Source organism: Thermobia domestica, chromosome 5, assembly GCF_964235325.1.
Source record: "Thermobia domestica chromosome 5, izTheDome1.hap1.1, whole genome shotgun sequence".
Taxonomy (NCBI): Eukaryota; Metazoa; Arthropoda; class Insecta; order Zygentoma; family Lepismatidae; genus Thermobia; species Thermobia domestica.
The window spans coordinates 89239703-89254558 of record NC_137458.1 but is presented as its reverse complement, the minus strand read 5'-3'; the positions used below and the strand labels follow the sequence as shown (position 1 = coordinate 89254558).

Genomic DNA, 14856 nt, shown 5'->3' with positions numbered 1-14856 from the left:
GAGAGACAATGAATGAAGACTTGGGTGATGGTCTAAATTTGGTCTGTGCCAAATTAATGTGCTTAAATATAACATAAATAGTCAAATGTTTGTGTATCTCTTTATTCTTAATCTTCGCTGTATCTATCTTATAATTCTAGCACATCTATAACCTTCATTGAACTCACATTCGTATCATATATCTTAATTTTAATCAGTACCTCTTCATATCTTCATAATCTGTCCATTATCTTTAAATCATAAGCATTTATGAACAAACTATCTTATATCTATATCTTATTTGCAGAGGTTACTTTTCATTTTTCTTGGTAACAGCACGTAATACATTTATAAACACTTTGTGCCCAACTCATCTTCTAACAGTTGCTACTATGATTTTCCCTCTGTTTAATAATTGGTAGACAACACCGTGTCCGTGGGTTTTCTTGGTGTACTCCCGTTTCCTCTCACATTACCATTTCATTGATTTTTCTATCATCATTTGCTTGCCTTAATCATCGTCTTCCTTAACTTAAAGAGCATAATCGTGGGACGTTAAAACGAAAAATTTCATTTCATTTTCTTCTATTTAGTAAATAAGCTAACTTTTAATATTTTTGTTAAGCATCAATTTAAGCATAATATGCCATGTAGTAAATATAAATACTGTGGATAGATCCGATAATTTATCAATTTTTAGTATCATTTTATTGTTATTGTTTTAAAAGTTAATCTGATTCGAAATCTTAATAAAATAAAGTTATGTTGTATTTAATCAGGAATGAGAAAAAGTAAACATTGTCATGTAATAAGAAATTACGCATGATGTTTGTTATTGTTTATATGTCGTCTAGACATAATGTGTACATTATGATGAAAAGACAGAATTTAAGAAAAGAGCGTGTAAGCTCTATGTTGTAAAATATTTGTGTATTCAGCTTTGTTCACAGAATACATAATTTCGGATATGACATAATATGCAGATTAGCAGAAATAAACTGTCTGAGAATTTTGGACATGGCACAACAATGGAGAAACGAAAGTTTCTAACAGCTATGACATTTTGACGTCATCCCAAAAGTTGAGGGGACACATTCCATCGTCTGGAAGATGGAATAAAAAGCTATTCTTTGTTGCATTAAGGAGGGAAGTTTGGATAGAGCGATTGAAGCGTGAACATCTGAAGAAGAAGCTGAACGAGGTGCGTGAAACCTCGGTCGCAGGTTCGAGACCAAACGACATCCAGTTGTCGGTGGACAGCTGGACACCAGACATCAAGTATCCAGTTCAATCATCGCCCATGGTTCTAACAACAGGCTTACCAGGTATGTCATCGGCTGTGTTGTGGCCTATGTTAAATTCTCAGAAGTTTGTAGGTTCTGCGACTGAGAATGTCATGTCATAGTCAAACGCATAAACATCACATATCACACTTAAATTATTTAATCAGAATATAGTTGTTATTTAAAGATATTTGATTTCACTCATTTATTATAACCTCTCGCTAAATTATGGTTTATTCCTGTCCATTCCGGATAGTGGACAGAAGCAGCTTTACTGCATCACATTTAAGCAACTTTCATCCCCATTAATTCAGGCACTGATGCAGTGAGGTTGTTAATACATATCACGGAGGCAAAACTTTTCATATATTTGATCACAAAATGCATATCGTCGCCTGAGATTCAATGCCGCGTAAATAACACTTCACCAATTCTACAGGAGAGACAAAAAAAAACTTTTGAAAACTAGCTTTAGCCTCATTATACGCATTATTACTTTTAAGGGAATAACAGAGACATTTGTCGTGATTATGTGTACTACTTAACCAGATTGTGCGCCATCCTATACTGATTCTAATAGTATCAAAAACTCAAATTCACCAAAATTGGAGATACGCCGTGTTGAATCTCAGGTGACGATATGTAATAGTTTTGATACACTTGTTATCATGATGTTTGACACAACCTTTACTTAAAATAAAACTCAATCTTAACTTTCCGATTAGTTCGAGTCAGGTAGCAGAACACTTCAGCTAATTGATAAGTATGAAAATGGCCATATCTAAATGGTACTGACAGCAGCAGACTTATTGTGTGAAAAGAGCATAACATAAAAAGACTCGACTATCTTTTCAAATATGACAATTGTCAAAGATAACTGTGAAAGGTACTTCCTTATGGACTACGATTATATTTTTACTTCTTACATTTCATGTTTTCTTCTCTTTCCATCTACTTCATACATTATCACCTACTGCAAAACTGAAAATATTTTTTTTCTGTCCCTCTGTGTGATGGAAGTTTGTTGTTTATTTCGAAAGAAGCGTTGTTAAATATCAATTGGAATAACAATAATGAAAAATGATCCAAGAGTTTAACAAATGACCAATTTCCAACCAAAGTGGGTCACTTCCACGTGCGAATAAGATAGTAGACTATCTTGTTACTGTGTTATGACATGCCTATCTGCATACTTGTTAAAGCTCCACGAACTTATCTTGTGATTACTAATGATTAGACCTAAAACCTATATGACATGCAATATTTGTCAATTTTTTTTCCTTCTCTCTTTTAATTTCGTAAATGCGCTTATCTTTGGCCTTTGACGTCCCTGGTTCGATCCCAGCTAATGTCAAGTGCACTTTGTAATGAATAAACATCGTGTGAGTGAGTTTTCTTGGTGCTCTTCCGTTTCCACCCATTTTCTTCATTCTATCATTTCATTCATCATCATTACCGTTTCTCTTAATTTGGTGCGTTGTCGTGGGGCGTTAAACCAATAAAATTTCTTCAATTTAAAAGTAAGCTTATTTTCAGACTAATCTAGTATAAATTAGAAGCTTTTTGCATTGTTATTCGTAAACATTGCAAACACCAAGAAAGATGCTGAGTAAAATAAAATTTACGCTACATACATGGACGGAGCTATGGGGAGCACGGGGAATATTGCCCCCAACTTTTAGACAAAAACAAACATGCCACCTATAATAGGGCCACATACCAAGACTTGACAAAATTTGCGAGACCGACCAAGAGGCAATTCCTAACTCTACCCATGCCTAGATATTCATTATATGACTACAGGCGTGCATCCAGATTTTTTGTTGGGGGGAGGTCCAATATTACAAGGCACCATCATATGTAGTATTGAACGCGAATTATTTTGTACCAAATAATAGTTGTAACAATTGTAAAATACTTCTACCGGTATTTACAGAAAAAAACATAGAACTAGTTTCTTTTTGTAAGAGAAAGAATACAGATTAGGTGTAAAATCAAATGTTCATGCTACATCAATCATCATTCCCCTGTTAAACAAGTGTTTTTATATTAAGAAACTGTACAAATGTATTTTGAGTTAGGAAATTTTGGGAGGTCCGGACCCGTTGGATCCCCGTGGGTGCGCCGTTGCATGACTATACAGAAATTATTGAAATTTCAGGACTGTACACCACCTATAAACTTGATAAGTCAGTATGGAGCGAAACCTCCACGTGCTGAAACAGAGCTTCTTTAATGTCGTGGCACTGAATTAAACACAAGTTGGATATGTTACAGAGAAATCGCTTGAAAAATTTCTTGTATACGAGTAAGACGCCAATACTGTGTGTTGGGAAACAGTGACAAGTAAGGTGCCGAAGAGGAACATCACATGCCAGTTCGATGGGCAATTCTACAGGCCACTGGAAAAAAAGCAATGCTCATCGTTCCTTCACGATCAGGTATTGTTCGCTGAAATGTGACACACGCAGGGCCGGATTTAGCATTTTGGCGCCCCTAGGCTCAATAATTATTTCCGCCCCCTAGTCTGGTTAAAGTTACTTTCCTAAAAACCTTTATTTAAAAATTTTATCAGGCCTATATATTAATTGCTTAAACACCACTCCACGATGCAATTTTATCATTGCAAGTTTTTTGAGGAATTTACTTGGTTCTGAGCTTGACAAAATACCGTTAATGTATTAACAAAAGATTGGTGTACTTTACCAACAATTATTTGTTCCAATGAACTTCAGAATGGTTAATTAGCCTGATTTTTTAAAATCAATTCAAAAAATATGTTAAATTATGGCTATTTATTTTTATTTCTAGATATTTTTTCTCTTGGCCGTGCGCCCCCTGAGAGCTTGCGCCCATAGGCCCGGGCCTACCGGGCCTATTGAGAAATCCGGCCCTGGACACACGCAGACCTCACGGCCACTAGTAAGGTTGCTGTTTATCACACCTGCATATTTAACTCTTGACAATACACACTGGAAAATTGTGCTCCCTATGATAGAGTCTGTTGCATATGAAACCATAACTCTATAACAGATTTAAGAGAGTTTATCATCCTAGAAAACGATTTGGGTCACCGATGGATTGATACTGACACACAGAAGTTACTAGACCAGAAATGTGTTAGAATAAGCTGAGAAGATCTCCTAATCGAGGACAATCTCTGTGTAGTGCATAGCAAACTACTATTCTTTTAAGATAGGCTAAGCAACTAGTCTTTGGAGATAAACTGCTTGATTTCCAGCAAAACAAAAATTTGCTTTTGCCCAGTACCCTTCAAATATGAAATACCCTTCTGTATTTGGGTACCGTAACCTTCTAATTAGTAAGATATTCTCTATGTTATAATTTAGTAAGATATTCTCTATGTTATAATTAAATGGAGCAGTTTAATATTTGAACCATATTACATAAAAAAAACTAAGCTATAGTTTCGCTATCTTCAGAACACTAAATAATATCAAATTTGATGTCCAACAGCACTGTTGCCTACAGCTAAATTAAAAAAAAAAGTTTTAAAAAATGTTGTTGGTGTCTTTTTTTCATCGGCTTTGCATAACGTTCTAATGAACATCAGAAGCCTACCGTTATATTTACCTGGATTTTCAAAATTTGACCGTTAGTTTATTTTTGCTAACAAGGTACATACAATCTTTATATAGTGAGAATTATAAAAAATTAAAATACTTGCTTCGGCAAAATATTTATTGTATTAAAAGACATGAAGAACAATTTTATATACAGTTTTTAGGTACTGCCCTTAGCACGATAGAATATTTTTTTATTAATTAGCATAAATGTTCTGTTTTCTTGCTTGTGGATTTCGCACATTTATGCACACATGTAGTTAAGTAAAACATTAAAACATACATGCATGCAACACTCTTTTATAATCTTCTTTCAATGTTTCGTTGTTTTGTATCTTATTATCAAGTCAATATAGATTAATTATTAAATCTCTCTGCCTGTATTGATTACTTGATTAAAAGTTTATCATATATATTCACAAAACCAGTTGTGATATATTAAAAATCTGATAGTTAAGCAAAATATTATTTACCCGAGTTTCATTGTGACTTACTTTGAGTCAACGCTGTATTATCGAACTGACTCTGTATTTCGCCAACTGTTTTGTGAACAGAAAATTTATATATTGAAAAATGTATGACTTCATCAATAAATGTCACCAAAACCACCAAGACCACCACCAATTATCATCATCTGGAGACTTGGAGTCATCTCGTCCCTTCGCATACGGAGGTTTATCGTTAGTGTCCAAGAAGTATTGTCCAGTTGCACTGCAATTACAATTTTAAAGAACACTTTATGATTAATTGATTTTTTACTTGTCTGGATAAGCCTCATAACTAAACTTTGAATGTAAAACATAAAAGAAATAATACTAGTGTACGCCCTTTAAAATTAAGACACTTTTACCAATAAACTTAAGGCTATTCATTCGACCAAAGCTGACAGGCAATCAATAACAAACTCTAGTACTTTGTCCTACAGAGAGAAAAAAACACACACCGACCTTGTCAGGATAAGAAACTTTCTGTAAGATACAGTATCACGTAAAATCTACATTTCATATTCAAGTCGCTTCCATTTGAGCGGGTGAGCGCAACAGTGGTCTAACTCAAATTTTTTAAATAGAGAAAAATCAAGTTAAAGCTAAAAACATGTGCTTTTTGTAAAATATACCAAAAGCAACCACAAGAGGTTGAATCTGTCATACATTTTACATACATATGTATTCTAAAAAAAACACATGATTTTAAGTTCAACTTGATTTTCTCCATTTTTAAAAATGTTGGTTAGACCACTGTTGCGCTCACCTCATCATTTGACATACAGAAAACATATGCTATTGTTCTTATCCAATATCAATCCCTACTACCAACAATAACCTTAATTAATTTTCGTCTTTAAAAGAAGTATTGACTACTATTTATGTAGTAAAGATTTTTATTTTAATCGTATTTTTTATATTGAATTTCCATAAATAAGAACTCATTCGTTATAAAGTTAATTTCAATAAGTAATTCATTTAAGAGTAGGAAAGAATATAAGGTGAACCAACCCAATTGATATTCTATCTTTGTTTCTAAGTTCAAAGAAGTTTGCCTTCTATTCTGTAGTGTATTTATTTATAATAAATTGCAATCTCGCACATTTATTCGCAGCATATTACATATCTAATATCTAATACATATCTATAATCTGCCTAGCCCTTGAGCTTTATATGTCCTGTCCATAACGGTAGCTACTCTTCACGTTTTTAAGTTTTTAATTGATTACAACTAGTGGTGCACAAATACTAATCACAAGACGGAGGGTCAGAACCAAAATGCAGTTAATTTAAACAGTTAACTACCAGTATATATCAGTATAATAGAGCAATTATCATTGTTTAGCTTGCATATCACTGACAATGGTAATATTATACTGATTATTAACTGTATGGCTCATGGAACCAGGAGGTTCAATGTCGCATTCATAAAAGCTCTCCATTAATTTCTGATTTTAGCCAACGGGATTAAGTTTTCCTTTGTATTCCTATCTCTGCGAGATCTATTTTAATATTATTCTCTCGTCCGCGCCTAGGACTTTCTAATGATCTTTTTCGGTTAATACTTTGAAGGTGTTCCTACTTTCTTCCATTCTGGCTACATAACCTACCCACCTGAGCTTCCTAGACTTAATGACCCTAACATTGTTAAATAATGGTATAAATTATGGAGTTTCTCGTTATGAAATTTTCGTCATTCCCCATCCCTATTCCTCTTGGATTCGAATATTCGTCTCAGGATTTTATTCTCAAATACTTTCAGTCTGCGTCCTTCCCTCAAAGTAAGCAACCATGATTCCAACCATCCAGTACAACAATCATAATTATTGTTTTATGTATTTTAAATTTCAAATTCTTCGATAGAATTTCCGAAGACAAGAAAGTTTGAACTGAATAATAACACGAATTACCTGCTGTGAGCCAAAATTTATTTTTTTCGTGGATATGATTTTGGTCTGTTAATGTTGATCCTAGGTATTTTAAAGTTCCTACTGTCAGTACTTCGTATTTTAACGAATTTATATTTTGCGGTGACGGCAAATTTCCACGTGTTTAGTCTTCCCTACATCTCTGTAGTTGTTTAATAAAAGACTTTGTATTTCTTTTTATCGTTCTCATGCCATCTCATATCATCAACGTAAGTCTTAAGCTCATGAATATCATTCAGCTCTAGCCCTGGTTACTGTCCTCAATTTTCTTTATAGTGTATTTGAGAACAAAGATGAATAATAATGGTGACAACGTATCTCCCCCTTTCAGGCCATTCTTAACATGAAAGCTCGTGGACAAATATTCATAATTTACTTTGAATTTCATTTAAACTCACCTTCATTAACCTAACTTGGAAAGGCTGCACATTGTTTCCCTTCTAATCGAGTCATAGGCTTTTCTGAAATCAATAAATAGTTGCTATTGAGTACTTGGAAAATTGTAAATATCTGGTCGGTTGTTGATGGATTTCACCCAGATAATCTTCAATATTTATCTTTTATCTGCATATGGGAATCAATCTTACTAGCAGAACGTATGAGAGGATTTTATAGGATGTTGACTAAAGAGTGAAGCATCAATAGCACTGGTCGGCAGAAAAATCCTCCCACTAGGGTGAAGGGTGTACCGGATAGATTTCGAGACGCTAATTACGAATATTTCATCGAGAAACTTCCAGCACGTAAGGCTTTTTTTGGCGGGGTGCAGTTTCCATAATTGACAGAAAATAGTATTTTTCGTATTTAATATGTGTTTTCCGTGCTTGGAGTGCATAATTCTGAATTTGTACGAGGGTGAAAGGGTGTACCGGATAGATTTCGGGAAGCTGATTACGAATATCTCATCGAGAAAGTTCCAGCACGTAAGGTTTTTCTATTTTTGACGGATGTCTATTTCCATAATTGACAGAAAAATCTATTTTTCGTATTTAATATGTGTTTTCCGTGTTTGGAGTGCATAATTCTGAATTTTTATCTTAATCCAAGAACTGTTACTAGACTATATCCCAGGAACATTCTTTTCTCTAGCTCACGACCCCCGGAAACGTACCCCTCCCCTTGGGTTGGAAAGATTTATTGTCGTTCCAAACTGCATACACTAAGGCCTCTTTCACATTGTTTGCCGGATCCGGTTTCGGCCCCTTTCATATTATCCGGCGTTTTGCCGTGGATGAAAATATGCGAGCAGGGTTGCTGTGCAACTGAAGAAACAAAACTCAGTGACTCTTGTCGTGTTGTGGTGGTTGTAATGGACAGACGCAAAATGTGTTTTCTACTCGCCTTGTTAAGACACAGGCAGAAAACAAAAACGTCAGAGACACATATGAGTTCACCCTTTTTTAGAGAAGCGGTATCTTGAAGGAGATTTTTCTATACTGTTTCCACAATTAAGAGAAAACGAAGGAAAATTCTTTAATTACTTTCGTATGTCTATCGCATCTTTTGATGAGTTGTTGGATCGCGTACGGACCCGGCTGCAGAGGCAGAATTCAAAATTTAGGAACTGTATTCAACCTCACAGGTAATGTATTAACTGTGCCTCTAAATGGAAGTTCTGGAAACTAAAGGACATTAAAGGTTGGAGTTGGTCACCGTTAGAGGGCAAAATATAATAGCAATCCCAGCAGGATCCCAGCTAATCAACAATTGCGGTGATTCAAATAAACAAAAGGAAAACAACAACTGATTCGATCTAATACAGAACGACAAGTTATTCGCAGCACAAAAGTAGAAGTAGCTACATTTGTAAGTAAGCGCCAAATTGGTATTCAAAAGTCACCAAAAAAGTCGCTTATCGGAAAAATTATTTTTTGTCGCTATCGTGGAAGTCGAATCCCCTAGATTTAGCGACTTTTACCCCAAATTGGCAACACTGCGGAGCACTTCATAAGGACATGTCACACGACGCCACCTTCTACAGCAGCGTAGTATCTGGGGGGGGCTACAGCATATTTCAGAGTTTTTTCTTTAACATTATTCTGTTGTACCCAAGTATATATATGAGCATGGTTGTTATGCAATTTTCGGAGTAGAAAAGGAGGAAAAAATCTCTGTTGATTCGAGTTTCAACCTCAACTATTGTCATTCATTAGTTTTGTTAACGTGATTGCGGTGGACAAATGCAAAATAATATGCATTTTATTTGCTTTGTTACCAGGCCCGTAGCCAGCCCAAAACTTTAGAGGGAGCCCGGTAGAAGTTAGGGGGGGCGACCCAATCATAGTATACTTCATCACCATGTTATAGTTCATTTGCAAGCCTACCGTGAAACTTTTAGGGGGCCAGCCAAAGTTTAGGGGGCCTGGCGCCCCTAGCCCCCCGTGGATACGGGCCAGTTTGTTACCGAATGAGAGAACATGTCATATGTGCACTTTTTATTAGAGAAGCGGTATTTTGGAAGACATTTTTCTATACTGTTTCCACAATTGATAAACTTGGGCAAAATAGCGGCCCGGTCCTAGATATTTAAAATACCGTTCCGGTATTCAACTGTTGTGACTGAGAAAACCAGGCTAAAGTCCTCTCGGGATAGTCAACCGTTGAAGTCTATCCGAGAATCTCAAGCCAACATTCAGCCACTGACCCCAAGACTGGTCTGTAGGCATTATTATTGTTATTACTAGCTGTTATGCCCGTTCTTCGCACGGGTCAGATAAAATATCAATGTAAACAAACTGCACAATGAGAGAAGAATTAAAAAACATTTCTAAACTTAGAGACATTTTGTGTATATATATATATATATATATATATATATATATATATATATATATATATATCCAACAACGTACGTGTTTTCATTGGGAAGGCCGATGGAGGCTGAATTTGAACGTAAACACTATCGGGAGTATCAATATACATCTGAGCGACCTCGATAAATATGAATTCGACACAAATATTGGTCATTTTCTACTACTTTTACATGTCCCGGTAAACGTCCCCTGAGACACCCTTGGTTCGAATTGTGAAAAAATCGCCTCTAGTCTTCAGCCGATACCTCAAAAACTATGAATGTGACACTAACATCTGTCATTTTCTACTACTTTTACATAGAAAGTAAACGCCTCTGTGATCCTCTGGTTCCAATTTTGAAAAAACAACGCCTCTGGTTCCCAGTCGACGGGGGCTGTATTTGGAAGTCAACGCCTTGGGAGAATCACCATTCATCTTAGCGACAGCGAAAACTATTGATTTGACACTAATATTGGTCATTTTCGATTATTTTTACATGTCTCGCAATTCTCCAGCCCGGTGACTCCCGGTCCGCATACAATGGTGGCTGAATCGCTAATAAAAATATCACCATTTATCTCAGACCGCGAAAACTGTGAATTTCACACTAATATTGGCCATTGTGGATTATTTTTTACATGTCTCGGTGATCTCCTGGCCCAAGTTCCTTAGCTGATGGGGACTAAATGTGAAAGTAAACGCTATCTTGAGTTTCACCATTGATCTCAGTGACCCCGAAAGCTATGGATTTGACATTAATATCGGTCATTTGCGATTATTTTTACATCTCTCGAAATTCCTTCCCCCCCCCTCTGGTGATCCCCGGCCCGCATACAAATGGAGGGTGAAGTCATCACTAATGGTAGTGTTACCATTGATCTCAGCGACCGCGAAAACTATGGATTTGACACTAATATCGGTCATTTTCTACTACTTTTACATGTCCTGGTAAACGCCCCCCTGAGACCTCCTGGTTCGAATTTTGAAAAAAACGCATCGGTTTGATCTGGAGCCTGGACCAAGGTACCCGTGACCAGATTTTGGTAACTTTCGGTCCACTCGTATGGTCCCTAGGCCGCACAAAGACAGACAGATAGACACATAAACTCTTTATTTTATTTATATTAGATTATTATTATTATTATTATTATTATTATTATTATTATTATTATTATTATTATTATTATTATTATTATTATACTATTTCGGGTTTATTCTTTTGTTTTAAGCGTTCCGACTATTGACTCAAGTCTCTTTAAAGCACTGCTCTAGTCTCTGAATTCAGAGGACTATTCAAGAAATTATAGCCAGATAATTATAAAATATATAAAGTACGGTATATTTATCAAATCTTCATCATGAATTCTCTCTTGCTTTGCGTAGCAAAATAGTACATAAATATATAGCAAAAGACTGTATTGCTGAAATATTTGATAGTGTATATTTCAATTTTGGGTCCCCACAAATTTATAGAAGGTCATTTGTCCAGTGCTACACGGACATCTCCCAATCTTCTATTACATGGAAAAATAATAATTTATATTGCTTTCGACACTTCGGTAGTATTGGTCTTTTTCAATTAATTTTACATGTCATCTTTCCCCATATATTGTATATACAGGTTTGGTTAATTACTCCAGATGTACTGGGCTAGAACATAACCACAAGCACACTCCACATGACACACAAAACCACACGCTCCCATATTATAGCAGCCACTTTCTGCTCTTTCCTGGCAACACTTGCTTCCTCCCCCAACACCCATCCGGTAGTTTGCCGCGTATATGTGAAGAGCTTCATTGCTTGTAATGTCCCACTTGGGTATACACGGCGATTTGCCGCGCCGGATTCTAGCAGGGAGATCCGGCTGTTTTTGCTCGCCGGATGAATGTCCGGCGACCGCCGCACATATGTGAAGAGCTTCATTGCTTGCAATGTCTTTCTACCTCGTCCGGCAAATCGCCGGATAATGTGAAAGGGACATAAAATCTAGGCGTTATTGACGAAGAAATGTTTCCTAATCAGCTTGCGATCATTCGTCGCCTCCCTTTTGTATAGACGACAGACAGACTGTTGAAAAAGGCGCCAAGACATACACCACGTTGTCACGTGAAACAAATATTTCAGGTTCCAATTGATCTTCGTGTTAGAAGGTGGTGTTACGCTGTGTCTGTGTATACCGTAGGTGAAAAATATTTCTGCGTGAAATATTGACGTTTGTGTTAAACGAACATGCCGAGAACTTGCAACAATTCGACAGATTCATTCTGCTACATATATGGGAAAGTGATTTTCAAGGGACAAAGTAGGCCATTGTCACCGTTCCTGAAGACAACCTACCATCTGTACTTCGGGTGTAAAATCGGCGACCAGGATCGTGTTTGGGCTCCGAAAAAAAATTGTAACTCGTGTGCGCGTACTCTCACAGGATGGTTGAAAGGTACACATAAATCGATGCCGTTCGCCGTACCTATGGTTTGGCGCGAGCCCCGTGATCATGTTTCATACTGTTACTTCTGCCTGACTAATATAAAAGTTTTCTCAAAAAAACATGAAGCATAAAATACAGTATCCTAACTTGGATTCCGCAAGGAGACCTATGAAACATGATGTTTATCTGCCTGTACCCATACCACCAGACTCATACACCCTGTGCAGTGTTTCATCCGATGAAGAACCTGCAGCTTGTGAGGATGTTGCACAAGCTTCGAGTACACAGGCAGATCCCAATTACGTTCCAGTGCCTGACACTAATGAACCACATGTGATAAGTCAGGAAGAGCTGAATGATCTGATCAGAGACTTAAACCTTCCCATGTCTAAGGCCCTGTTGCTTAATCACGACTTCAACAATGGAATCTACTAAACCAAGATGTGAATATATCGATGTATAGTAAAGGAGAGGTGAGCCTAGTTCCTAATTTTACAAAGGATGGTGATTTGGTGAATTGCAGTGACATTCCATCGCTTATGGGACAATTGAAGTTGGACTACAACACTGAAGATTGGAAGCTATTTGTAGATTCTTCTAGGATAAGTCTCAAGGCAGTGTTAGTACACAATGGCAATCAAAATCCAGCCATCCCTATTGCTCATGCTGTACATATGGAAGAAACATACAAGAACATGCGAAACCTATTGCAGAAAATAAAGTACGAACACTTCCAGTGGTCTGTATGCGCTGACCTTAAGGTTATTGCCATTCTCACCGGTTTACAAGGAAGTTACACAAGGGACTGCTGCTTCTTGTGTCATTGGGATAGTCGAACCAAATATCAGTACACCATCACAAAATGGCCGCCAAGGAAGCAACTGGTCCCAGGGGAGATGAACGTGGCTAATGAACGTCTTGTGAATCCGGAGAAAATATTCTTACCACCCCTTCATATTAAATTAAGGCTCATGAAGGTCTTCGTCAAGGCCCTGAACCGAGATGGTGAAGCATTTAATCATCTCAGAAACTATTCCCAAGACTCAGCGAGGCCAAGGTGAAAGAAGGTGTTTTTACGGGACCTCAAATCAGAGACGTTTTTAACGATACTACATTTTCTTCTAAGCTTAATGAAGTGGAAAGTGAGGCTTGGGAGGTCTTTCGAGAAGTGTCCAGTTACTTTCTAGGGAATCATAAGTCACCTGATTACAAAGACATTGTGGGCAGGTTAATTACTTCATTTCGTAACATGGGATGTAATATGTCCCTAAAGTTACACTTCCTGCATTGCCACCTGGACTTCTTCCCTGAAATGTACAGCTTGAGGGAGGTCTCTGACGAACACGGGGAAAGGTTTCACCAGCAAATAGCTACCATGGAGAGGCGCTACAGTGGTAAATAGAGTGTGAATATGTTGGCAGACTTTTATTGGAATGTGACACGCGAGACACACTGTAGTAATTACAAGAGGAGTAGGAAAACGAAGTGACACGTAAGAGTTAAACTTTAACATTTTATGCAATTTTATCTGCATAATTTATAATGATATTTCAATTATAACGTGCAAATTATTATGGGTGGAGAATACCATCTTTGCGTGGATATTAAAACACTCCCTTCCTCCCTGAAAACTGGTACGTCCTGGAGAAAAAACTGGTTACGGATTCGAACTCAGGAGCTCGAAATCTATAGAAATCACCTATTTTCGTTCGTGGGAGCGAAAAAAAGTTTCAGTTTGCCGACCAGTGTAATTATTACAATCAGTTTTGTGGCATTTCTTGTGAATTGGAACAATGGTTGATTTTTTTTTCATTCTTTTCGTAATTCTTCCTTGTTCCAGAAGAGGAAAATGAGATTGTGTATCTCGTTCCAGAAGTTTTCCCCTCAGCTAAAATAAACTAAGTAGAAATTCCGTGTACACTCGAATTTCTATATCTATTCAGTTAGGCTCTGGAATATACGATTCTGCATTATGTATTTCATTTTCTCCACGATTTTTTTTTCCTTTTGTCTGTGTGATTAATAAATTGTCAATTATTTTTTTTTCATCTATTCAAACGTATTCTGAGAATTGTTCAGCTCACTCTCTTTTATTGAAGCGCGAGGTTGATAGAATTTCTTAAATCCGTTAATGCCTTTGAACTTGTATCAAATTGTTTTGTTTTTACTATTATCCTAAAGTTTCACGATTTTTAAAAAATCACTTTTCTTTGCTCTAAAAGTTTAGGAAGTTTCCTGCGTAGTATCAATGAAATTTTGGATAATTTTATTGTTCGGCTTTTGTTGCCAATGCACTTTTCCAGGTTTTCCTTCCTCTGAGGTACGTATAATGTGTTCCTGGTCGAACCATAGTGAGTTCCTATGTATTTCCAT

The 14856-nt window shown here is 36.7% G+C and overlaps 1 protein-coding gene across 2 annotated transcripts in view; it reads right to left on the bottom strand.

Moving 5' to 3' along the window:
• Positions 1–4953: 4953 nt before the first annotated feature.
• Positions 4954–14856, bottom strand: part of LOC145685996 (inactive pancreatic lipase-related protein 1-like) — a 76017-nt gene continuing 66114 nt past the window's right edge. For both annotated transcript variants that reach the window (XM_081758809.1, XM_081758810.1), the window contains exon 7: positions 4954–5557. In XM_081758809.1, the coding sequence (XP_081614935.1) occupies positions 5443–5557 (115 nt within the window). In that variant the 3' untranslated portion in view covers positions 4954–5442. The remainder of the gene's footprint in view (positions 5558–14856) is intronic.